At 37.6% G+C, this 27,319-nt stretch overlaps 2 protein-coding genes across 2 annotated transcripts; both read right to left on the bottom strand.

Moving 5' to 3' along the window:
* Positions 1–9,275: 9,275 nt before the first annotated feature.
* Positions 9,276–12,924, bottom strand: LOC108333325 (basic leucine zipper 34). The gene is made up of 4 exons (XM_017568736.2): positions 11,882–12,924; positions 10,791–10,881; positions 10,503–10,629; positions 9,276–10,191 (listed from the first exon to the last, which is right to left on the bottom strand). Exons 1-4 carry the CDS (start codon positions 12,439–12,441, stop codon positions 9,965–9,967), a joined length of 1,005 nt encoding a protein of 334 aa, XP_017424225.2. The 5' UTR covers positions 12,442–12,924; the 3' UTR covers positions 9,276–9,964.
* Positions 12,925–22,810: 9,886 nt separating this feature from the next.
* On the bottom strand, positions 22,811–24,643 carry LOC108332762 (uncharacterized). Its single transcript, XM_017568069.2, has 2 exons — positions 24,129–24,643; positions 22,811–24,077 (listed from the first exon to the last, which is right to left on the bottom strand). Exons 1-2 carry the CDS (start codon positions 24,641–24,643, stop codon positions 22,811–22,813), a joined length of 1,782 nt encoding a protein of 593 aa, XP_017423558.2.
* Between the last annotated feature and the right edge of the window lie 2,676 nt (positions 24,644–27,319).

Below are 27,319 nucleotides of genomic sequence, written 5' to 3'. Positions count from 1 at the left end.
GCACAGAAGCTTAAAGACAATCAATCCTCCTATTCCTATGTCTAGGTAATATTGCTTCCAGGAGAATTTCCCCAGTTCTAGATTTTCCCGTATGTGTCCATATCGACAAAATCAATGATCATGCAATTGAATGAGTTAAACAAAGCATGCATAGAGTGTAGAGGAAAAACCCTAACAATTAATGAAGCAAAGCATATATAATCAAGAATCAATTCAATACATGAGAGTTTAAGAGGTTACATCTTTTCCAACAACAAATAAGGTTTAGTTCCCCATTATCATGGAGAAACTAAATGAACAATGGAATGAAAGAATGAAAGAGATAGAAAAACCCTAGAAAGAGAAGAGGAGAGCTATCACATCCCCAAATCTACCCCCAAGGGGTGAAAAATGTGTTTTTGTGCTCAAGCCATCAAAAGATACAATCCGTAGGACGTGCAAGTCCTTAAATAGAACATAAAAATAACATAAAATATCTCCAAGCCCATAAAAATAACAAAAAAAAAGCTCCAAGCCCACGTCGCCGGCGCTCAGCGGTAGCTGCGGCACTCAAAACTAGCGCTCAGTGCAACTTTTTCTGCACTCTGGTTGACTTTCTACACTCTGGTTGATTTTTCTGCATTCTAGTTGACTTTTCTGCATTCCAACCATTCGATACTTTAACTCTTCTTTCAAATCATTCCAATAGCCTATAAAATCAAGGGAATCTAGCACAAAATCATTAAATTCACCTTCAACTCTCTTATTCACAAAACTAAAGCAAAAACATGAGTTAAAGCAAGTTTTTAAGTCAGAAAAGGTGTTTTTAATATCAAAATTAAGTATAAAAATAACGGTTTTTCAACCATTATCACTCTTGTCAAGTCTTGTGACAAAGACTCGCGCTTTGTGTGTCAAAAGTCGAAGTGGTTCTCTTGAAGTTGGCAGAGCTGTTGCTTCCGGTTCGTTTGTTGAAGGAAGCTCTTCTGGTTCGTTTGTCGAAGGAAGGTTTTTGCTACACTCTTCCGTTCATTTGTCGAAGGAAAGTGTTTTTGTTATTGTTATTTTCTATTCACTTTCATTGTAACTGTGAAACTGTTTTAGTGAAAAGGTTAATCACTATTCATAGTGATTAACGACTGGACGTGGAATCTTTTGATTCGAACCAGGACAAAAATCATTTGTGTGATTTTTCTACTCCCTACACTCTTTATATTTTCTACTCATCAACTGTTCGATAAAACGTTAAAGAGAAAATTAAAGGAACCATTTTTAAATTGACCGAACAACCTCTTTGCTTTTAACAATCCATATCGTACTCTGTGTTTTGATATTTTCGCTGCGCAAAATCGGTACTGGTTGTTCCAACAGTAGTTGGAGTATGAATCTCTTGAGTCTCTTCACACTCAGGTTCTTCTCCTGCAAAATCTCTTGCATTTATACAATCTCTTGGATGCATCTTGATAGTAATATAATCAAAATGTTCATCAAAAGCAACATAGATAGATTCTTCAACACATAGAGTTCTCTTATTATACAACTTGTAAGCTTTACTAGTCAAAGAATATCCAATAAAAATAGTTTCATCAGCTTTGAATCAAATTTGCCAAGATTGTCTTACTATTGTTCAACACAAACACTTGCAGCCAAAGACTCTAAGAAGAGTAATATTGAGTTTTTTTCCTTTGAACAGTTCGTAAGGAGTAAGCTTCAACAAGGGTCTAATGATGGTTATGTTTAGCGCGTAGCAAGTTATGATCAAAGCATTGGCCCAAAAATGTTTAGGCAAAGACCTCTCATTGAGCATGGTCCTAGCAAGCTCTTCAAGAGCCATGTTCTTTCTCTCAATAACACCATTCTGTTGAGGTGTCCTTGGTGTAGAGAAGTTATGAGATATACCCTATTCATTATAATAGTTCTCAAAATTCTCATTTTAAAATTCCCTACCATGATCACTTCTGATAGATTTAATTTTGAGATCTTTCTCATCTGAATAACAGATGCAAAGTTCTTAGATGTCTTGAAAGTATCATTTTTGGCAGCAAGAAAGAAAGTCCAGGTATATCTAGAATAATCATCAACAATGACTAGGGCATAAAGGTTTCCTCCTAGACTTTTGATCCTTGAGGGGCCAAACATATCCATATGTAATAATTCAAGAGGTTTAATAGTAGTTATCATTCTCTTGGGTTTTGAAAGAAGATCTGGTTTGCTTCCCCTTTTGGCAAGCATCACAAAGTCTGTCAAAATCATACTTTATGCTTGGTAGCCTAATCACAAGATTTCTAGATGCAAGTTTGTTTAGATGAGGCATATGAATATGAGCAAGTCTTTAATGCCAAAGCCAAGGATCATCACTTTAGATAACAAACATATTACAAATTTAAAAGATGTTTTTTTCTAAAATCAACCATGTAAATATTATTACATCTTTTGTCTATCAAAACAAGTTCATTAGTAGTAGCATAACAGATCAAACAATGATTAGGCTCGAATGTAACTTTCAAACCTTTGTCACACAATTGGATAATGCTAAGGAGATTATGTTTCAAGCCATCAACAAGCAAGATTTTCAATAACATATGAGGTGGGCGTTTGAATTTTACCGATACCCATAATTTTACCCTTGTTATTTTCTCATTATGTGACGTGACCACTTGTTTAGTAGGATAGACTGATGAACCTTGATGGATCTCCTGTCATGTGCCTGGAGCATCCACTGTCCAAGTACAACATGGCTTCTTTATCTTCCTTTCCTTCACTTCTTTCTGCCAGAGCAGATTTTGCCATCATACTCAAGTCTATTTGCTGCAATTCTGAGTCATTGGAGGGCTTTTGATCTTCCTCAAGACTACTGTCAAATTTCCTTTTGGTCATCAAGAATTTTGTGAACTTCTCTGCCATTAAGTCGGTTTCTATGATGTTCGTGACTCTTTCCTCATTTTGATATGATTTCCATGATGTTCCTGTCCTAGTATACTCATAGGAATTGTTAATCACAGAACTCCATATATTTTTTACTATCGCATTCAAGAAATTATTATCAACATCAATTTTTCTCATGATCAAAGACATATTGGTCGTCGGGATCAATTTAATCGATTATTTTGAAAACCCGATTGATTAAAATTTGAGCAAAAATCGAATTCATACTTCTGATACCAATTGTAGAAAAAGATTAGGCCAAGTGTCCCAACCAAGTGGGGTTGAATTGGTTGCCCTTTTAAAAATAAGTTCTATAAAAAAATTTTGAAATCTTATGATCTTTCTTGGAATACAATCAATCAAGAATGAAAACAATGTAAAAGTGTAGGGAAAGAGAGATTCACACAATTGTTTATACTTGTTCGACCGTTGCCTACGTCCAGTCTTCTTTCAATCAACCTTATTGAAAGGATTTCACTATATTGATTGAGTTCTTACAAAGCAATACTTACAGAGAACAATCCTCTTAATGTAATCTCCTTCCTAACTCCAACTCAACTATAGCAACCCAAAAAGAACAACCTCTTTCTGTCACCCTTAGAGATACCTCACTCTAAGTCAAAGAACTTCACCAAGTCCTCTTCTTGTCCATAGCAACAGGGATACAATCAGCCTTTATTGTAGATAACTCTAATATAGAAAAATACACCTAAATGTGCAGATATGATCAGCCTACGACAGCACTTCAATTCTTCAAGAATCTTTGAGGATTTCTTCCAAATGTGGTAATCTTGATTCTCAGAGAGTTTCAGGATGCTCCTGCAATAAAATCTCAACAAACAAATCACATATTAAATATATGAATGGTAAAGTTGTTGAATACAGAAAGCAATGCGTCTATTTATAGATTTTCTCAACTCTGACGCATTGTAATCAATTACGAATATAATGTAATCGGTTAAGCAATTCCTTCAGCATTAACAGATTTACATTTCACAGAATTTAACAGATTAAGAAGTGCATGTAATCAATTAATCAAAATATACAAGCCACAACATTTAAAAATGTGACTATTATGAAAGTTATGGCTATTCATGAAAAAGGATTTCATACAAAAGACATTTTAACCGATTAGGAAATTAATGTAATTGGTTAAGTTCCATACTTAAGCATTTTGAAAATGTTTTCATTCAAAACACATCAATGCACTCAGTAAACATGTGCAAGCATAATCACGAGTTTTAATTGATTATACCCATAATGTAATCGGTTAACACTTGGTGTTTTGCCACTAATAAGCATATACTAAGATATGATGAATTTAACTGATTATGCAAACTGATAGACGGGGTTCATGCCCAATTATCTTAGTTTAGTATTTCTTTTATTTTTATGAAACATGTGTAAAATGTGTTAGGCATGTGGTAGATAGGAGGGACTTTTAGTCCTATATATAGACATGCCAACACCTCTTGTAATTCACTTTTGAGATTAATAAATTATGTAATACAATTTCCATAAAAGTCCTGGCTAAAGAATCCAAGGGATTCTCTCTAGCCACCTTCCATTCACCACTCATTCTCTTTCATTTTCCATATCAGATTTCTCCATCCTCCACTGTAGCAACCATTCTCCAATCGGCGCCTCATCCAGCGCCACATGTTCATCACGCGTCAGCCACCTTTCCTTGCCACATCAATCGTTTTTCATTTACTCTCTTCCACGAGAGCCTTTCCTTCATTCTCGAAGGACATTCATCACGAACTACATTTTCATTGCTCATTCAAGCCTCGCGATAGCTCTCATCATCATCACAGATTCTTCGCTTGAGATTCAAACCCGCCAACCATATCTTAAATCTGAGAACCTCGTCATCCACCATCATAGAGCATCTTCCTCACCTTTAGGTTAGGGTTCCTCAGACATTTCTTCATTTTGTCATCTTTGACCGATTGAATCTTCCTTTAAACACCATTTTCACCTTCGATCTACATCTTCTACCGATTATAATCACATTCTCCCGATTATAATCCCTTCCCACCGTATAATACCCCTTTTCCACCAATGAATCGAGCCATTCTAAGGTTTCTTGGTTTGTTTAGGGTCGTCCCACTAGTAAAAAAATGGGATATTACCGTGCACGTTATGCATCGGTTCACTAGAAAACGAAGCATAAAATGGCACGATGGCATTTTTTAAATTTTCTCGACAGTATAGGCCTCGGTTGCAATTGAACCGATGGCAAATAGGGTATATGGTCGCGGTTCTGCGGACACCCGCGGCCAAAAAAATCTGCAAGAATTTGACAGTCTAGTCTGTTGCTTATTGAAAATCTCTGTGCAGGAGATATGGTCGTGGTTGTCTATAGAACCACAGCCATAAACCCCTGCAAAAACCTGACAGTCCAGTCTGCTGGTTATTGAAAATCCTTGTGCAGGAGATATGGTCGTGGTTCCCCTCAGAACCGCGGCCATAGACCCTTGCCAAAATTCTGACATTCGACGTTTGCAGTCATACATTAATTAATAGCAGTTAGACCGTCAAGGATATGGCCTCGATTTGGCGGGGAATCGCGACAAAAAGGTTTAAAAAAATTTCAAAATTGTCATTTCAGATTGATTTTGAACTTTTTTTAAGAGAATACGCCTCGGTTGTGTGGGTAACCGAGGCCATATCCCTTATATTACCGCGGTTCTACTAAGAACCGAGGTAATATCCTTTCGTAGGTTAAAAAAAAGAAAACATGAGACAAATAGTGTCGTCTTCCTCGCGAGAAACAGTTTCCCTGCATTCCCCCTCAAGACCAATGTGTTTCGCGCCTTCTTTGCCATTTTCTTGCAATTTTCACCGTTTAATTTTGATTTTGGTTGTTGTCATGGCCATCGTCAATGTTTAGGAAGCTTTTTAACCGATCAAAATCGTTCTAAATGTCATTTTGATTTGGTTTTTCCGATTCTCCCCCTTAGAGGTAAATTTTCGATTTTTTTATTTTTTGTTTGCGTTTTGATGTTTGATTTTGTTTCTAAAACTAATATTTTTTTTGTATACTGTTGTATGCTTGAATTTTGCAGAGTTCAATTTTCTACCTTTTGGATCGCGGGTTGTTCTTTGTTATTGGCTTTTCACACTATCAGGTTCTTATATTAATTTTTAAAGTTTACTTTTTAATAAGATTATATAATTTTGTATGATTGTGTGATTGAATATGTGATTGGATGATCATATAATATGTGTATAATATTTAGGATTGAAAATTTTTGTATAATTGTATAATTTTATATGATGGTGTATTTTAAAGTTTATTTTTTTAATTTTACAATGTTATTTTAAAAAAAATTTATGTTGAATATGTGATTATTTCAATGCTTATTAATTGTATGATTATATGATTGAATTGAATTAACCTTAGTTTGTCGTTAAATGTTCACTACAAAATTAATTTTTGTATTACAATTTTGTAGAATATTTCAAAATATTTATGTATGGATCGAAATTGGATTAATTTACCACGCATTAGTGCTGAGTATGAGAGAGGGGTAGAGGAATTTATACAATTTGCACAACGTAATAGGGGTAGAAGTGATGATGAAGTGAAATTTAGATGTCCTTGTGTGAACTGTTTGAATGCGAGAAAGTTGAACGCAACCCAAACTAGAGAACATCTTATCTATGATGGTTTCCTAAGATGCTATACAACATGGATATGGCACGGCGAAGAAATGCACTTTCTGACTGACTCCCAAACTGAAAATGTTATTGATTCCACCATGGAAGAAGATCGATCGGATGAAGACAACTTAATGGACATGATCCGCGATGTTGGCGTAGAAAATTTTGCCAAAGCTTATGTGTATGAGACGATTGCGACTGATGCAAAAACACCTTTGTATGTCGGTTCAACTAAGTTCACACGTTTGTCAGCGGTGTTAAGGCTCATGAGTTTTGGAGTTGTACCGGAGAGCTATGCTTTGTGGTTCTGCTCATTGCACAAGTCTCCTCCCAAACATCTCAGACAAGTAGTTGATTTGTAAGAACCTCAATGTTTGGACTTTCTTTGTTATATAAATGAATGCTAAAACCTTTTTTTAATATATAGTTCTATTTCAGCAAGTATAATGTTGGTTGGGAGATCAACTACTAACAGTAGAAAGCTTGCATGGATTGCTCTCAAGGTTTGACATATGCTAAAGTCATACTTTCTTATAGTTGTTGTTATAATGATTTTCACTAACTATTTACAACTGTGATGATATATTGTAGTGTAACAGACAGAGCGGGTCATATGAGTGTGGATACTATGTAATGTATTGGATTACCTACATTATTCGTGCCCATATCACAAGAGGTTGGGAAATAGTGATATTTAAATTTAATGAATCTTGATTTTCTCCAACATTTGGAATTCATATACACTAATTAATGTCAATTGTCTTGTCCAGAGATTCAAGACTTCTACTCCAATTCATGAGAAGCCACTTACATTCTTAAGGAAGGCAATTGCAAAACATTTAGTTAGATTATATAATAGTTCATAGTTATTAGATTTAAAATACATTAGAACATGTTGATTTATAGATATTAGACTTTGTACATTATGTGATGTAAATATTGACTATTGTGTTGAATCTTTTGAATCTGTGTTGTTATGATATTGTTTGATATGTACGTTTGTTTTTGTAATAGTGGATATCACAAAAATAGACCTACTATTAAAAAAAATTGTAAGAGAATAGGTCGCAGTTGTGGCCAAAACTAAGGTAGAAATCTTACCTATGGCCTCGGTTCAGCCACAATCGAAGCCATAGGTGCACGTGATTTTAAAAAAAATAGGGCTTTGGCCGCGGTTCAAGCTAGAACCACTGTCATATCTCCACGTTATTACCTCGGTTGAACCGAGGTAATAACCCCTCCCCCCTTTTTTTCTCTTCTTTACTACTTCGGTTGCTGAAGAACCGAGGCAGTATCCTTTAGGATATTACCTCAGTTGGAACCGCGGCCAAAAGTCTAGACCTTTTTACCTCGTCCGTATATGTCGCGGTTCTAAAATCGAAGTGTATATTCAAAAACAACCGCGATCGTTTCCCTTCGCTGCACTAGTGTCCATCGATTAAATCTAGGGTTCACCATTTGTTTTCTCCGTCTTCCTCTATTTTTCATGGTTCCTCGCCGATCTGCCTCGACCTGGAGCTATCACAAACAGTGTAATCGATTAATTCGTATAGATATACAATGTGCAAAGAGTTTTAAACAATGAATACACATCACAGATAGTTCAAGCACATATGCAGATATAAATAAGCAACATTTTTGCCATATTGTTGTGCAAGAAACTACTAAACATTTTTGTTCTCATCATCAAAAACTCATATGTGAGATATGAGTTTAGCTACATGGCTCCCCCTATCAACAAGAAGAAAACTACTATGTTACCTGCACATGAGATTAGAGATAACACCTTAAGACAAATAGGTTTTGTCAAGCGTGGCAACACTTTTGTCCACAAAGAAGATGCCAAAAATGATGATGATGATGATGCGCACATGACGGAGTCCGTAAATGTAGTTGGATCATCCAATGTTGGACCTTCCCATGATCCTTCATTATCTTCCTTCTCTATTGAAGACCAGTTTGCAACCGTAACCCAACAAATTGAGCAAATGAGTACTCTCCAACAATCCAAACATGAAGAGCTAATGAAACTGCAACATACTCACCATGAACATGTGTGTGAACTTTAAATGATTTGGATACCAGGCTTAACAATATTGAGAATCATTATTACTTCAATCCTGATGGTTCTACTAATCGTATTATTTAAAGGATTGTATTATCTTTTTAAGTATTGTACCTTTGATGCTTGACTATGAATGCAATTGTCTTCTTAATTTCTTAAAATTGGTAGATTGTGCATCATTTTGTAGTATGTGTTGAGAAGGTTAAGTAACAAGACAATCGTTGAAATAAATTTTTTTCTTGATATGTCATACTTTTTAAAATATCTCTATTATGTCTCGATAGAATGAAATGATGAAGATTTGCTCTTTAAAACTTAGAGTTTTACATATCTTGTGTGAAGAAAATAAATATGTTAATTTTTTTTTCTAACATTAAGTTGTTAATAAATTAATTTTCTTTTGATTCAACTTTCTACCTCCGATTCTAAAAGTTGTATTTTGTTAAGAATAACTACAAATTTTCAGAATTTAGATTTTGTTAACCTTTTAAGGTTTTTCTGTTTCTCTTTGACATAAGTTTTATTTGGTTCTATATCTACTCACAATTTCCCCTTTTCTTTCTTCTATATTATAGATGCCACATAACTATTGGAGAGTTTTGAAGTACCGACCGAATTGGATGCTAAATTTCACATGTTTTAAATATTAAGTAAATGGCATATCATCATTAATATTACATTTTCCAACCTGCTGGATATATATATGATTTGGTGGTACAATTAATCCATGTAGCAGAGCACAGTCTCCATGTGTAAGTAAAAATAAATGTTATAGTTGGCTTAAAATTTTGTACAATTCATCCAAATAAACTGAAAAAAAAAACAACAAACAAACAAATTAGTCCCAAGGAAGAAAAACGAGAAAGAAAACTGCGACGAGACACCCCCTTCCTCCAAAAAAAAAAAGGAGAAAAATAATTCTCTGACAACTTCCATGCATATCCCAATACAAAACCACGATGGTTTGTCCCCTTATTCCACCCAAGAAAATAAAAAATGATTGAGAATAATTTTTCTGTTAAAAAGGAAAAACCAAAAGTGTAATATGAAGAAAATCAAATCCCAAAATTCCAATCCAACCCCCAAGATAACCAACCAATAAAATTCTTCACCCTATTGCAAACACTCCACTTGTCAAGTTCCTACCCTCCAACCCCATCACTGTGTCAGCAACCCCACACCAACATTCATGGGGAACACATCACGTGAAACTTCTACTTAATTACCACCATCCAACTTATGCATCCACCCATCCATCCATCCATCCATCCATACCTACATCATACATATACATACATACATACATCCACACATCCACATTCCCCCTCAACTCAGGAGCTGCTCCTTGTCCTTGCATCCCAATGGTTGAGACACTGCTATCTGCTGCTGATGCTGATGCTGATGAAGGGAATGTGATTGAATAGTTGCTTGTGGCTGTGATGTTGATGGGTTTTGAAGATTGTTGTTCAATGTGTTACTCATCTTCTGTAGGTTCTGTTGGTGGTAGATTTGCCTCAATCTCTCTATTTCCTTCTTCAATGCCTCTTGATGAGCTGACACAGTCAAAAATTCCCACTATCTCAGTAATCATCATCTCATCGTGCTTTTTCCAACTTCCAAACGTATTGAACAAAACTTGCAAAATAACATTATCCTCACTTCTAAAACAAAACAACATATATGTAACTTCCCTATAACCTAGATTACGACATCCTCAACATATCGAGATGAAGAATCTTATGGTATGTCTTACGTCGTGTTAGGTCACTCGCACGTAACAGAAAAATAATCTTTCACCATACTGCTATACATATAAAAAGCTGAAGCGAAAATACTTGGAAAAGGAAAAAGAACAGCATTATACCGTCTTTGAAAATCTTGTCTTGGGCCAAAGCAGCAATACGTTGCTTCAAGGCACTATTGTCGACATTAAGAATCAAACGTTGATGGTCCAGAAATGCAACTCGTGGAGACAATGCTGATACTTCCGTCTTCATTTTAACATTAATTTCTCATAAATTAGCACAAGTTTCATACTATGTTGTACTCAACAATCATTATGCTACATGTAACATTCATATTCCTGGGGCATAATGTGTGTATATTTATATATATGTGTTATTATGAAAATTAAATCGAACTTTATATTTACCTGTAATGTTGTTACGCTCCTTTCAAGCTCAGAGATGTATTGTAGTTTTCTTACTCTTGATCTCTGTGCTGATTGCCTGTTAGCCAAAATTCTGATATGCATACATAATAACAAATTAGATTCAGTTCGGTATATTAATATTACACTCCTTTAATTTTTATAGATACAGCTGAATCACCTACAGGAGAATGCTATGTTAAAGTAGCTTGAAAAGGAAAAGTGTGTACAAGAGATTATTGGCCTAACATAATTAATTTCTGCACTCAACTAACACATTTAATTGGTTCGATAAAATTGACTATGTTATATCCAGATATATATACATGACTATCAAACATTTGTTTTCTTTATTATAATTGGAACAATTGTTTTCCATGAAATTACAGTTAAATAACACAAAAATTTCAATTTTTGTATCATGCATTAATTTCAGTTAAAAGTGTAGCCATCAAATTCTAATTCGACTCTATAAATTTAGCAGCGAAGGGTTTGATGATAGTATAATTTATAATTCTCAAAAAATGTGGCATACACAGCCAATCACCTTTCTACTTACAAGTATATATATTATTCATATTTAGCAATAAAAAAATACCAAATTTAATGTGCAAGACAAAGGTATATGGATCAAGGAGTATTTTTCTTTTACGATTAAAAACAAATACTTAAACTGATGAAAATTCAAAACTTTTTTAGCTTAACAGCCTTTTTAGTAAAATTTATGAATAAAATTCTACTCGACAAACCCGTATGAAATTAAAATAATTAGAATAAATAATCTATCAAACGACGGAATTATAAATCGTCATCTTGAGTAATAAATTTATTACTTTTAAAATAATTATTTTAAAAATTATACAAAGCAACAAGTTAGACAGTAAATTACACTGACATTATATATGAATTAAACTATTATTAATTTATTAGTTTATATATAGAACCTAAATTCTACTGAGCTATTAGTTTAATTGGAACATAAAATTATTTTCATTAATTGTACGTGCATGGGAGGTGGACAACATAAAATAATAAAAGAATAAAATAATAGTAGTAATAGCAATAATTATAATATTTGGTGTGATTAGCCTAACCTTTTGACCCTCTTGGGATCGACAACTGTTTCAGGGGAGGTGGTAGTGGCGGAGAGTTGCAGCGCCGCCGCCTCATTCTTGCACGAGCTCTCCTCTTCAACCTTTTCCGTCTTCGGCTTGAGGTCCAACGTCATTGCCATGGGCTTCTCCTCGTTGTTGCTATTTTGGTCGGAGGACGGCGAGGAGGGGTTGGACGCCGATGAAAGCGGTGGCGGTGGTAGTGCCGCTGCTGAAATGTCGTCAGAGAACATGGAAATCAGCTGGTCCTCGTCGAGCCGGTCGAAACCGGCTCGACATTCCTCGAGAAACGGCGTCTCGAGGAAGGCAATGGAGTCGCTGGCGGATCGCCGGTGAGCCCCCCGCCGGGTCGAGGAGAAGTCAAGGAATTCGTCGACCCATGAGGGTTGGGAGGGAGCCGTGGTGGTGGCGGCGGCGGCGACGGTGGTGGTGGTGGTGGATGAGGTTGTGGGTGTGAAGTTGGCCATTGTGGGCACCCTTTGGTGAGAAAAAGATGGCCAATTTTGGGGTATGGTTGGTATTTTGGGAGGTAACTGTGCCATTACCTATGTATGTGTGACCCCAAATATAGAGAGATAGCGAGAAATTTGTGTACTACGTATAATGGCCTTGTGTATCTAATCGTGTGTCTGAGAAAATAGACAGAGAGAGAAAGAGAAAGAGAGAGAGAAAGAGGAACAACAGAGATCCCAACAACCTAACCAACACACAAACAACCGAAAATCTTACTTCAAAATCTTGTTCTTGGGTTTCTAAAAGCAGTGGGAGAGAGAGAGAGAGAGATTAAAGAGATGATGAGAGACAATGGCATTGTGCATGTAATAAAGCCTTGATAATGGTGTTTTCATTCATTTTCCATAAAGGTTTTTTCTTTCTCCTTTTTCTTCCTACCCTCTACCTAGATTTTGGTATAATGTAATGCAATGTTTGTTTCACCAAGGGTTTTGGAGATGAAGAAAGAGAGAGAGAGAGAGAGAGAGAGGTGGGTCACATGGGAGGGGATTAGAGACAGCTAGCAACAGCTAGGTGGTGAAAGACTGAACGGTTTTAGTGGGAAAAATGGAGTGTTGTTTAATAAGTATAGGAATCAGTAACCACGTGCAGATGTGACCCCTTCACTTGGCATCCATTGTCTCATGTCATGATACTGTATAGCATATTATAAGAATTTTCATCCTGTTCTTGGGTTGGATTGGAGCAGTATTTTATTTTTCACCCTGCCAAAAAAGCTTGGTCTATAGGGTCTCTGGCAGTTCCTCTTTGTGCTGTGTCCTATCCATAGAGCACTTTAATTACACTCGGATGATAATGGGACCACAATCAATGCTTCACCTCCTGGTTTTCACATGCTCAGTGTTCTTTCACAACCCTTCAATTCATTATTCTATGTATAATCATCTCTCTTTAGCTCTTTTCTTACCATTTTTGGATCCGATTAATGGATTGGATACTGCTGGCATCCCATATCTGTACTTTCCTTTTCCTTTTGCTTCTGCTTCTGGTTTGGATCAGATACTATATACTTCCCTTTTTTATATATTATTAATCAAAAGAGTATGCAAATGGGTCTGGTTTTCATCATTTTCAGTTGAGTATTTGGCAAGTCTGTGATTAGTGGTGGCCTTATTTAATCACTGAAACATGGTGCAGTTACATGGGAGAAGATCTTGGTGCAGATTAAACTATGACACAGTTGTATATTGAGAAGATTTATAGGACTTTTGTTAAGGATGAGCTGTGAAGAAAAAAGGACTGTGTTATATATGTAAGTAAGAATCATGTCCTCCATCTCCCCCCATGTGAAACCCTTTTGCAAGAACTCACCTTTCTTTGCTTTATATATATCTCCCCAAATCACACTCACATGCCAAGATTTATGTTCCTTCTCCTCTCAAATTCTGGCTACCTCCATCATTTCATGCTGGCACCATTGTTGCGTATATCATTTTTTAAACTCATTCTACTTAGGACGCACTAATAATCATTAGAGGAAAACCATACAATAATGCATCTTATATATATATACTTTCCCTATTTTTTTAATACCTTTGTCTTTATATTTATCACCCACTTTTCAAGATGTTCTATTATTTCTTTAAACATATGCTTGCAAATTCAATTCTTCGTGAAGAGGAAAAAGAAATTTAGATTCCTCATCAAATTATTAAATTAATCATTGTGATTACTAACATATTCCCTAGAGATAACTACGCTCATATGTGTGAACTCCAACTGTTTAGCTGTCCTCTCCATGGTCAATGAACATAATTCCCCGAGCATTCTAATCTCATAAATACAATTGTTGTCGTGCATGATTTTATTTTTAGTGATTAGCATCATCAAATATTGATTAACTAATTACTTTTTTTAATATTTTAATCATTTTAAAATAAGTATTGAATTTTTATTTTTTATTTTTGTATTTTTATGATAACAAAATATCGTAATTACTTTTGTTTTCCTCAATTAGCTAATTAGTACTATTACTTGGCTAATTGCCGTACTTTAAAGACAGCGGCGTGTACTAATATGATTAAGTTAACAAACTTGAAATTCTGAGATACCTTATTATTTAATCAACAATAATTGAAGGCTTTGCATGTGCACTCCATGACTTGGCTAATTACTAATATTTATAGGAGAGTTGAGGGTATATATATATATATATATATATATATATATATATATATATATATATATATATATATATATATATATATATATATATATATATATATATATATATATATATATATATATATATATATATATATATATATATATATATATATATATATATATATTTTAGTATGGGACTTTAAGAAGATAGATATTTATTTTTAAGATTAAGTTTATGACGAAATCATTATTTTTAACTATAGTGATTACGTGTAATGTATAAACTATATTGTAAATTTATGTATAATTCATTCAATTCTGACGAAAAATCTTTTTATATTATTTTTGATTTCTCGATTATTAAAATTTAACGTAAAAGATGTAGACTCAATTAATGTACCATATTAAAATATTATTGAGTGTACAGGAGAGAAGAATGAAAATAGGTTATTTTGAAAATGTATTAAGAGAGAAAACAAATTATAACTAAGAGGAGAATCATAACCCAATTTTGGGTTTCTTATAATAAGTTCACATTAACATGTTACATGGACAATAAAATAAATAAATTTAAGATCTTGCAAAGTATAAACTTTTCACAATTAGGATAGTCTTAGTGGGAAACAACACATTCTTCAATGTATATTTTTAAAATATTATTTATTAGTATTGATTAAAATTTATTAAAAAGTTATAAACCATAAGCAAATTTATAAAATTTACTATTTTTTTATAAACCTCGATCAAGTAATAAAGAATTTTTTTAAGAGAATGTTTTATGTCCTTAATATTTTTAATTTATAACATTTTTTTCACAAACGTGGTAAGAATATGTATTCACTAAAAAGAAAATTGATGGAGAATAATTGGTCCGACGGAAGTTGACTTTTTTATCATAATTTTCCTCGACGTATTGTTTAAATTTTGAGTGGTTAATTGGTTAACAAGAAACCAATCTCTAAGTTAAGCATTGTATTTTGTTTTTAATTTTACTTTCCTTTCTTGTTAGGATTTTTCTTAAACACCGACCTATTCTAGTAACTTTTAGTTCTACTACAATATAAATTTTTAATAGTTAATATATGTTTCACTAAGCATATTAGTATACTTTAAATAAATATTACAAAATTATAATGTCCTTACATTGTAATTTCATTTTACACTTTATAGTATTGATGGTATTTATTTATATAAAAAAAACTCGTAAAACTAGTTTTGAACTATAAATATTGTTACAAATTTATGATTTTGAATTAGGATACAAATTTTGTCATACGTAAAAGATGTCAACCATTAATACGTATATACATATATGTAGAATATATGGTAGTGTAAAAGAGTCATTACTAATGAGAACCTATGTTCAATTTTCTTTATATTTCCTTTTTTAATCTCCTTTTTCTACTATTTCATCAATTATTCTGTTGTTATTTATTTTTTTCAGTTGTTGTTATTCATCAAGTGTAAAATAACTTGTGGTATTTGAAATAAGCTTCCATTTATGCGATCCCTAGAATGGTGGTACCGTACATAAGATTTAAAGGAGAAAAGGAGTACGTAGTGAAAAGGAAGAAGAAGAAGCATAATTGCACGTGGGATGACCAACAACTCTTGCCTCAGTTTCTTTCTTTAGTTTTTATTCTTTTTAATTGTTTAATAAAATAATATTATATGTTATATTATATCACCTATATGCATATATAATATTATTATATGTTTCGGTACAATTGTTGGGATTGAGATGCGAACCTGATCAATGACGTCTTCACCTTCTCACAATGCAGTTATCCTTATATCTTCTAGTTGCACAAGGCTCTTCGGGGAGGATGGAGTGGGTACCTGCGAAGACACTCCGACGCTTAAGTCAGAAAAATGAATGACTAAACCTTTTTGGTTCAATAATCAAATTAATATTTTCTCCCTCTTTTCTTAATTATCAAAATGTACCTGTTTCCTTTAGGTTTTTTGTATTTAACCTAGAAGTAAGATGAACCGTTTACCTAAAAATCCGGTTATTTGGATAATCCAATCACCTGATCGTGATCCTCGTCTTTGATATATTTGTTGGTTAGTTCCGTAACTTGCGCTTTCATGGTTATACATTTGTAACCGCTTCTTCCTTAGTTTATCCGGGTTAATTGACCCAGTCTAAATAAAGTTGACCGAGCGTCTGTTGACTCTTAGCTTGACTGGGTTAATTTGACCCATGCTGGTTGCTTGGTAACGGACGATCGTTATTAAGACGATCGATACTAGGGGCAACATTGACGAGCGTATGGCATTGACGAGCGTATGGCATTGACGAGCGTATGGCATGACGATTGTCTCGCTGGCATTATCTTTTACGATATCGTGATCGTTTTGTCTAGGAGGTTGACGATCGTTCGGAAGTGATCGTTTGACTATTCGTTAATACATGGCCTGTTTACTATTGCTAGCTGTCCGGATAAAGACGATCGTTCAGTCAGTCGTTTGGTTTATTGTTGACAACCGCTTGACTTTAGATATTCTACCATACATAATGCCTCCCGAGTCCGAGTTAACCAATGCGGTTTAAGCGTGCGAGTTAACTATAGGACGTTGAGGGTACGCTTGTTGAGTAGGGTAATTGATGCACACCGTTTAGTTGAGACATTCTACGGTTTCCCGCTCTCGAGGGTATTTGTAAAGGCGTGAAAACGGAGTCGTTGGATTGTGCTAATCCTACTGCGTGTGGTGTTTCATTGTCAGTTTTCCCTTCATTAATGTGAAAGACAATGTGAAAAGGCATAAGAAATTGTGGTAGCAACATCATCATTTCTGCTTCAGTGACGGTTCTCTTGCCTCGCTGGTTCTCTTGCCTCGCTTCAACTTTACTTTTCTCGTTTACGAATCTAACAGGTAAACCTGAATCCTTTTCTTGTGCTAATTTGTTTATCGTTGGCGATGGAAGAAAAGGGGTTGAATGAAGGTGTTGAAGTGTCGGAAGTGTCGTCGGCGGGAAGGTGCCACGAAATCACCTCCATTGTTGGTGGTGAGAGTGCGTTTGTATATGGGAATGTACTAACTGAAAACCCATAAGATCTAGCGTCCTCATCGTCTGGCGACAGCGGTTACGATTGGGCTTCACGGGACGTAAGTGATTTTTGTAGCTTGTTTAAAAATAGAGTAGTGCTGGAAGATTGGGTAGATAATAGTTGTATTCTGAGAACCCTAGGTTACAAATCTTGTATAAAGTTGGTGGCTTGCCGTGAAAATGAAAGGGTTTTTCATGGAAGAGAGAGTGCCGCCCAAGACTTTTTCTACTTCTATTCTTTGCTATTCTATGATATGTACATTAGGTTGCCTTTGAGTGTTTTTCAGATGGAGGTATTAAAAACCCTAAATGTTGCTCCCACCCAACTACATCCCAATAGCTGGGGATATATTCAGGCATTTGCTGTTATGTGTCAGGCCTTGGCCATTAGGCCTACTGCGCCATTGTTTCTGCATTTCTTTAGATGTCGTCCTGTCGTCAAAAGAGGTTGGGTGTCCTTAATATCTGAGCCTGGTGACGCCCTCTTGGAACTGTACTTGTAGTCGTACAGGGGTTTTAAAGATAAATTCTTTAGAGTGTCGATTCTCGATTCAGGGCGGGCGTTCTTTTTTCATGAAGATGGGATCCCGAAATTTCCCCTGTATTGGATACAAAATCCACTAAAATTTACCTCGTGGCCTGAGGATAAGATGACTGTTGGAGAACTGGAAGCTTTGAGTGTGTTGACGACACTGTCTCGCCCCTTTTCTTCCCGTCGAATCATAAATTGCCTTGAACACGATGACTTCAACTCAAGGGTGTTCGGTATGTTTCTCTTATTGGTGTTTTTGTATATTAATTTGATTATTGTTGACTGTGTGGGATGAACCTGTATTTGCAGAGATCATGGGGAAAAAGGGACCAGTCCGTAATTGGTTCAAAGCCATTGATAGTGCTAAAGCGGGCAGCGGGCGTCCAGGCCAATCTTCAGGGACCACTCACCTTCCTCCAAATGTGCGATCGTCCTCCCCCGATGAAGTGGCGATCGTTGAGGAGCAGCCACTCATAAGGAAACGGAGGGGTAAGGCTATTGACAAAACGGGCGCTGCTCCAAAGAGAATGAAGGAAGTTGACGAGGTGTTGAATCGCCCTCTTCCTAATGGCTTGTGAGATCCATCTTTCAACCTTAGCCATAAGATTGATTTTAACCTGGACGACTCTGAGAAGAAGGTTGTGGAAAGCATGACTGAACAACAAATGGCCGATGCGATGCTGGAACTAGCAAGTCGAGCAACTATGGCCGCTTGGAACATGGCATACGCATCCGATAGGGGTATTTTGAGGGATGAGTTGCAAAAGGCGCAGACCCAGCTAAAGGAATTGACGAACGTCCACTATAACTACGAATAAAGACAACAAAAATCTGAGCAATTGTTGAGTGAGGCTCAAGTGTTGTTGAATAATGTTCAGACAACCGGATTTGCGATGAAAAGAGAACGGGACCAGTTGTAGAGAGAACAGGACCAGTTGGCGACTGAGTTAGAGCAGTCAATGAAAACCGTGGCTGCTTTAACTAAAGAAAGGGATGGCCTACTCCTTGCTGCTGCCGAGGAGAAAGAAATAAGAGAGGAAATGAGCGAAGCAATAGTTGTGGAACATACTAGGGGGTTCAAGAAGGCTCTGAGGCAGGTAGCGCATCTTCTTCAAGTGTCCACTAAGGGAGTGGAATTTGATCTGAGAAAGGATGTATATGAAGGTCAATTGGTACCTTTGGCTGAGATCCCGGATGATGCTTTCATGAAACCTGAAGAAGGTGTTGATGTTGAAGTAGCTGCTGCTGAGGGACCTAAGGCCGAAGCTACCGGAGGGTCTGTTGTTGGGTCATCAGATGTTGTAATAGATTAGGCTGTAATGTATTGGCGTGGCCATGAGCTCTTTGTATTTATTTGTTTGTTAGGAACAAACTTCATATGCGTAGGACTTGGTTAATTTGACGTTTGACAAACGCCTTTGTCGCGCATGACTTGAGTATTCGTTGTTGTTTGTTATTACTGTTTCGTGAATGGTAGACATTCTAAGTGAACTTAATCTAGACCTGTGAATGATCTTGTAGATTGAATGTTCTGGGTGTTCTAGGGCGAACATCTACCAGTGGGAATGTGTCCTTTTAATTAATGCACATGGGTGTTCAAGGAAGAACATCTACCAGAGGGAGTGTATCCCTATGCGCCATGATCTGGGTGTTCTAGGGCGAACATCTACCAGGTCGACCGGTTTCGTAGCGCTCGTCCCTGGGACTTGAAACTTGTGTGTGATTATGTGGTGTCGTAGGAGGGACCTGTTGGTCTGTTTGTTGAGAATAAAGTAGATGAGGAATGAAAAAACATTCATTATTGTAGGCAGATAAATAATAATGTTTCATAAACATGGAAATGATAAATTTCAACTGAAATCATGTTTAAGGTGAGTGGCGTTCCAAGTGTTGGGGATGGTTTGTCCATTGAGAAGTTCGAGGCGATATGCCCCATTCATCAAGTCTTCTGCTATGCGGAACGGTCCTTCCCAATTGGCTGCGAGTTTTCCATGTGCTCGAATTTTTCTTGCTTCTCCTCGTTTCCGTCATACAAGATCATCATTTTTGAAAGCTCTAGGCTTGACTTTAGTGTTGTATCTGTGAGAAAGCATTCTTTTTTGAGCTGCTGCACGAACTGTGGCGACTTCTCGTCGCTCAGGTAGCGTGTCAGGTTCATCTACAGCTGCTCATCGTTAAGGGTCGTGTCGGTGATGCTGCGTCTAAGTGATGGCTCCCCGACCTCGACTGGAAGCATGGCGTCCGTGCCGTATGTCAAATTAAATGGAGTGTCCCCTGTGGATCCATGTGGGGTGCATCTGTACGCCCATAGTACTTCTGGTAGTTCCTCCACCCATAAACCTTTAGCCTCGCCGAGTTGTTTTTTCAATTCTGTAAGTAGAGCTTTGTTTGCGGCTTCTGCTTGTCCATTAGTTTGTGGATGTTCTACTAAGCTGGTCACATGCTTAATCCCCAGGTTTTTGAGGAAATCTTCTAACCTTTTCTCAATGAATTGCCTGCCGCTGTCCGTGATGATTTTTTGTGGCAGACCGAACCGACATATTAGGTGCCAGATGAATTTTTGTACTCGTTGGGCGCTGATTATGGACAGTGGTTCGGCTTCTATCCATTTAGTGAAGTAGTCGACCGCCACCAGGAGGAATTTGTTCTGAGCTTTTGCGATCGGTAACGGTCCAACTATGTCTATTCCCCATTGGGCGAACGACCATGGGGAGATGATGCCGTGAAATTCTTCAGGAAGGACGCGGAAGTCATGACCATGCGCTTGACATGAGAGACATTTCTTGACGAATGTCTCACAATCTTGGTCGATCGTTGGCCAGTAATATCCTGTGCGTAGTACGCGCGCTCTGAGCGTGCGTTTTCCTGAGTGAAAACCACAGATCTCGGTATGGAGTTCACGCAGAACGTAATCTGCTTCGTCTGCCGATATACACTTCAACAAGGGTGTGGTGTGGCCACGCCTGTATAGGTCGTCACCTATGTGTAGAAAACGAGCGATGCGTTTTGAGTCGCTTGCGGGGATTTTTTCTCCTCGCTCCTGCTTCATCATCAAGTCTTGTATGCTTTGTCTCCAATAAGCTTCGTGTGTTGATACATCGGTGGCGAAAGTTTCCACGACTGGGTGGTCAAGTGTCATCTTGATGACGGAAGATAATTGTGTTTTCTCTCTTGAGTGAGTTAACTTGAACAGGAGATCTGCTCTTGCATTTTGGTCCCTAGGCACATGAAAGTAGCGCAGTAATTGATTGTCTTTAACCTAGTAGGTTCCGTTCATATGACCGACCACCAATTGCGAATCCATCTTGCATTCTAATCGAGCGACTGTCAATTCTTTGGCTAGGACTAAACCAGCAATCAAGGCTTCATATTTTGCTTGGTTGTTGCTGGCTTGAAATCAGAATGTGATGGCTTGCTCGATGATTAGGCCATTTGGTCCTTCTAGCACAATACCAGCTCCCCCTCCTCTTTTGTCCGAGGATCCGTCCATGTTAAGGAGCCATATTGGCTCTGAGCTGTCAGGTATGGGTGTTAGTTCGGCTGCAAAGTCTGTCAGGTGTTGTCCTTTGATGGACCCTCGAGGTTCAAAACATAGTCCGAACTCAGAAAGTTCTACTGACCATGAGACCATCCTTCCTGCCAAGTCGGGTTTTCTGAGGATCTTGGCGACTGGGTGATTAGTTCGGACAATCACTTGATGGCTCTGAAAGTATGGTCGAAGTCGACGTTACGCAGTGTGCAGGGCCAAGGCTACCTTTTCGATTTAGGAATACCGCTCCTCCGCCCCTATAACGTTCTGCTAACAAAATATATCAACTTAAGGATGGGGGTCTCCTGTACCAAAGCGGCACTTACCGCATGATGGGATGCTGCGATGTATAGCTGCAAGTCGAATCCTACTACCGGTCGTGCCATGATTGGAGGGCTGGTGAGAATGTGTTTAACAGCACCGAAGGCTTTTTCGCACTCATCGTCCCAATGTCGGGTGGTGCCCTTCTTCATGTTCTTCAGGATAGGCCTGATGTGTTCGGCCAGCTTCGGAGTGAAGCGTGATAACGCTGTCATTCGGCCAACTAGACGTTGTACCTCTTTCAGGTTTTGTGGGCTCTGCATTTCTAGTATGGCCCTACATTTGTCTGGGTTGGCCTCGATTCCCCTGCATGTTAGCATAAAACCCAAAAACTTCCCAGTCGGGACGCCAAAGGTACATTTAGATGGGTTTAGTCTCATGTTATATCGTCGTATCTGGAGGAAAACTTCCGCCAAATCTTTGAGATGTTGTTCCACAGATTGACTTCGGATGACCATATCATCTACGTAGACGTCCATGCATTTGTCGATTTGATGGTAGAAGACTTTGTCCATAAGGCGTTGGTAGGTGGCTCCTGCATTCTTCAGACCGAACGACATTACTTCATAACAATAATTTGCGCTCGGTAATGAAGGTTGTTTTATTTTGATCGAGTTCGTACATGGGGATTTGGTTGTACCCCGAATACGCATCAAGGAAGCTTAGTACAGTATGTCCTGAGGCCCCATCTACCAACCGATCAATGCTCAGAAGGGGATATGAATCTTTAGGGCATGCTTTGTTAAGGTCGGTGAAGTCCACGCACATTCTCCATTGGTCGTTCGGTTTTTTTGACCATGACCATGTTCGACAACCACGTCGTGTAAGTTACTTCTTTGATAAATCAGGCGTTCATCAGTTTGTTGACTTTTGTTTGTATGGCCTCTCATTTTTCTTCCCCGAATAGCCGTTTCTTTGAGCAATTGGACATGCTTCCTTGAAGATTGACAGCTTATGTGTCATTACTCCCGGATGGATCCCCATCATATCTGTGGCCACCCACGCAAATAGGTCGGCATTGGATTTTAGTATCTTTGTCAAATCATGTTCATCGTGCGGCTCCAAGCTTCCACCGATGGTCGTGGTTTTCGATGCGTCTGCTCCCAACTGGAATGTTTTGAGGTCACCTTGTGGATGGAGATGGTCGTCTATATTGGTTCTGGGATCCAAGTCAATCGCAGCTGTTTCGGCTCCTCTGGCTCTTCTTGGTGGCATGAAAGGTGTGACCTTTAAACCGGCAACGTAACATTGTCGAGTCGTTCGCTGATCGGCCCTTACCGTACACACGGTGCCTCTCTCTGTTGGTAACTTCATAGCTAGATGACGGGTGGATACGATGCCTCCGAAAGCGTTCAAGCAGGGTCGTCCTACTAAGGCATTATATGAAGTATTTGCCTCTACTAGTAAGAACCTGACTCTTAGCTCTCTTGCCTCCCTGCCTGTTCCGAGTCGAGTTCTTAGGTCGAGGTATCCCCGAGTGTCAACTCTTTCCCCTACAAAGCCTACTATCTGCTCGTTGAAAGGGGCTATCAAGTCTTCGGATAAATCCATTTTTAGGAATGTGGTCCAATACAAGATATTGACTGAGCTGCCTTGATCGATGAGTACTTTCTTGACATCGTAACGGGCTATCTCGGCGGTGATGACCATGGGGTCATCGTGATCAGGGTCAACAGCGTGTCGATCTACCATGTGCACCGCTTTTAAATTTCTCAAGTGTCTTTTCCGAGCGGAGGCTGATGCTCCTCCTCCTGCAAAGCCTCCGGATATGGTGTCGATTCGTCCTTGGACCGACCTCTCTCTTTCTGGGTGTCGGGGTTGGCTCCGGGATCGTCGTCTTCGTCGGTCGTCCCTGTGAGGCGATCGTTCGGGACTTCTCCGCGAGGTTTCCTTCCTGCTGGGGGTTGCTGCTCTGGTGGATGTTCTCTCCTTTATGTATTTTTGGAGATACCCTGCACGGATGAGTCTTTCTATCTCATCTTTTACTATGTTACACTCTTCGGTGTCATGGCCAAGGTTTAGATTAAGACGACATGCCTTACTTCCATCAGCATTCTTTGGAGTGGCCTTCCGCCGAACGGTGAGGAGTTCTGCGTGCAGCGCCTCTTCGAGTACCTTTGCTCTGGGTGCGTTGAGGGAAGTATAACGATATTATTTGGGTGTCCATCCCAACTCCTTTCGAGGAGGTTTGTCAGCTTTATAGTCATTGGACGACCGCTTCGTATCTTTCTTGGTACCATTGTTAGGACTTTCTAGTTGTTGCCTTTTTCTGGAGTTTCTGAGGTCCTCAATGCGTATGAATTTCGCAATCGTTGCCTGGAGTTCTTCCATAGACTTTGGAGGATCTGCATACAACTGTTCAGGGAAATACCCTGGCCTTAAACACGAAGGTAGATTGTTTATTATAAACGTGTGATTCACGTCTTTTACGCATCTGGCAGTCTCATTGTATCTCTGCATGAAAGCTTTCAAGGTTTCATCTTTCTCCTGTTTAGTTTTTACGAGCTCAGCTGGAGTCATCTCCGGTCTTCTGTTGGTAGCATACTGTTTTCGAAAAAGAGTTCCTACGGTAGCGAAGCAATCCACTGAATTTTGATCGAGGGTGTGATACCACTCCAATGCCTCATCTTTCAGGGATAACGAAAAAGCTCGGCAAATGACTGGATCATTGTCTGTGTAGAATGCCATGGCGTCTATAAAGTTTCGGAGATGGTTGTCTGGGTTTGCTGAACCATCGTATCTTTCTAACGTTGGAGGGGGTTTTTCTAGCATATTAGCTTGCATGATGGCTTCAGTAAATGGAAGTAGGTTGGTAAGCCGCAGAGAAGTGGGCCCCTTCCTTCCTCCTCCGACAGGTTCGGATGGTCCTCCATGGTGGCTTCCTTCATTATCGTCCTGTCTATTGGAGGCCGATATCTCCGGCGGAGGTCGTTGCGCTCTCAAACGCCGCAAGTTCCTTTGTTTGTTTACGCTGAATTTCCTGTTGTTCTCGTATAGTCTTCGCTTGGGCCTCTATTTGTGCCTGAAGCTGCTTGATCAAGTCTCGAGTGTTATTCTCTTCCATGGCTCCTGTGGTCTTCCTTGGGTACGCTAAATCTCGGGCCCCACGGTGGGCGACAAAATGTTTCGGTACAATTATTGGGACCGAGATGCGAACCTGATCAATGACGTCTTCACCTTCTCACAATGCAGTTATCCTTATATCTTCTAGTTGCACAAGGCTCTTCGGGGAGGATGGAGTGGGTACCTGCGAAGGCACTCCGACACTCAAGTCAGAAAAATGAATGACTGAACCTTTTTGGTTCAATAATCAAATTAATATTTTCTCCCTCTTTTCTTAATTATCAAAACGTACCTGTTTTCTTTAGGTTTTTCGTATTTAACCTAGAAGTAAGATGAACCGTTTACCTAAAAATTCGGTTAGTTGGATAATCCAGTCACCTGATTGTGATCTTCGTCTTTGATATTTGGTTGGTTAGTTCCGTAACTTGCGCTTTCATGGTTATACATTTGTAACCGCTTCTTCCTTAGTTTATCTGGGTTAATTGACCCAGTCTGAATAAAGTTGACCGAACGTCTGTTGACTCTTAGCTTGACTGGGTTAATTTGACTCATGCTGGTTGCTTGGTTTAAATAACGGACGATCGTTATTAAGACGATCGATACTAGGAGCGACATTGACGAGCGTATGGCATTGACGAGCGTATGGCATGACGATTATCTCGCTGGCATTATCTTTTACGATATCGCGATCGTTTTGTCTAGGAGGTTGACGATTGTGCAGAAGTGATCGTTTGACTATTCGTTAATACCTGGCCTGTTTACTATTGCTAGCTGTCTGGATAAAGACGATCGTTCAGTCGATCGTTTGGTTTATTGTTGACAACCGTATATACACCTTAATTTCCTCAACTGGTTTTAGAAAATTGATACTTCATGCACATGGTATGAGGAGGAAGATGATGATGATAAATAATTGAAAGCGCCAAAACAGTGGAAGTGCAGAAACACATTAATAAAAGAAGAAAGTTTGATGGGGGACCATTTTGAAAAGTGTCCATTTGCATTTTGGCTGTTTTGAGTGGAACTTGTAGTTTAAGATTTTTACTATTCAGTGCATGACTGTAAATATCAGTATATGGAAATATTAGACATTCTTGAATTTTGTATTTCTACTCACTAATAATCGCTCAATTTATTTTTGCAATATTTTTATCTGATGAACATCTTATATAATTAACATGATGTTACATTTGTAATAAATTAAATTGTTTCAAAATGTTTCTCATAAATATTTTTTTTTTCATTTTAATGTTTAACTATTTAACATTTATATATTTTTGCAATAGAGTGGGGTTGATATGATTTTCTTTCATGTGAGTCTTGGTCGGGCAAATTAGAATTTGAATAAAATTATTCAATTAAAATGTTGGAACAAATTTTGAGATTATAAAATAGTATTTGTTTATATTAAAGATGTGATTTTAAAATAAATGAAAAAATGAAAAAGCGTTTTTGAAAAGTATTAACAAGTTTAAAAGAAATCATTTTTTAATTTAATTTAAATTTTATATTTCTAAATATTTAAGTTATTTAGATCTTTTCTTGTGTCATCTTTTTTCACTTACACTGTACTTTTAAGGAAGAGGTAATAGCTAATATACTCCCTCCTTTTTCGTTTTTTACTTCTCTTTGAGAAGTTATATATATCCAAGATGTCTTAATTAACTGAATTCACGAAAGAGAATATACTATAATAATGAAAATATTAATTGTATTGGTTGAAGCTCCGAGATTTTATCACAATACAAGCTTTTGGATTGTGAAAGTTGATTTTTCTTAAACTATAAAACACTTCGTCAAGTGTACCAAATCGTATCAAATAATAATAAATAGTAAGATCAAGTATTGTTTCCCTAGATACTCACAACCTAAACAGTTATGTGATTTCTTGATTAAATAAGACTTGTAAACGAAATCATTGTGTTTATATTGCAGAAAATAAACATGAATGCAAGTGTTGATCAATTGGATTGAAAGATGCAAAAGTGATTGATGTAAAATATGGAATAATTATGTTGTTAGGGTTTTCGACTTATCCTATCCACTCTCATGTATTTATGAATTCATTTTTCTTCATTAATGTTAATACCACTTTCTAATTTACCTTAAACCCGATGTCTCGGTGAAGAAAGCCTAATCCTAATTACTAGTTCACAATGTCTTGTCTCCCTAGCAATTAATCATGCATTACATTCGCACAGAAGCTTAAAGGCAACCGATCCTCCTATTTCTATGTCTAGGTAATATTGCTTCCGAGAGAATTTCCCCAGTTCTAGATTTACCTATATGTGTCCATATCGA

This window comes from Vigna angularis, chromosome 11, assembly GCF_016808095.1.
Source record: "Vigna angularis cultivar LongXiaoDou No.4 chromosome 11, ASM1680809v1, whole genome shotgun sequence".
Lineage (NCBI taxonomy): Eukaryota > Viridiplantae > Streptophyta > Magnoliopsida > Fabales > Fabaceae > Vigna > Vigna angularis.
The sequence above is the reverse complement of the archived record's forward strand: the minus strand, read 5'-3'. Positions and strand labels throughout refer to the sequence as shown.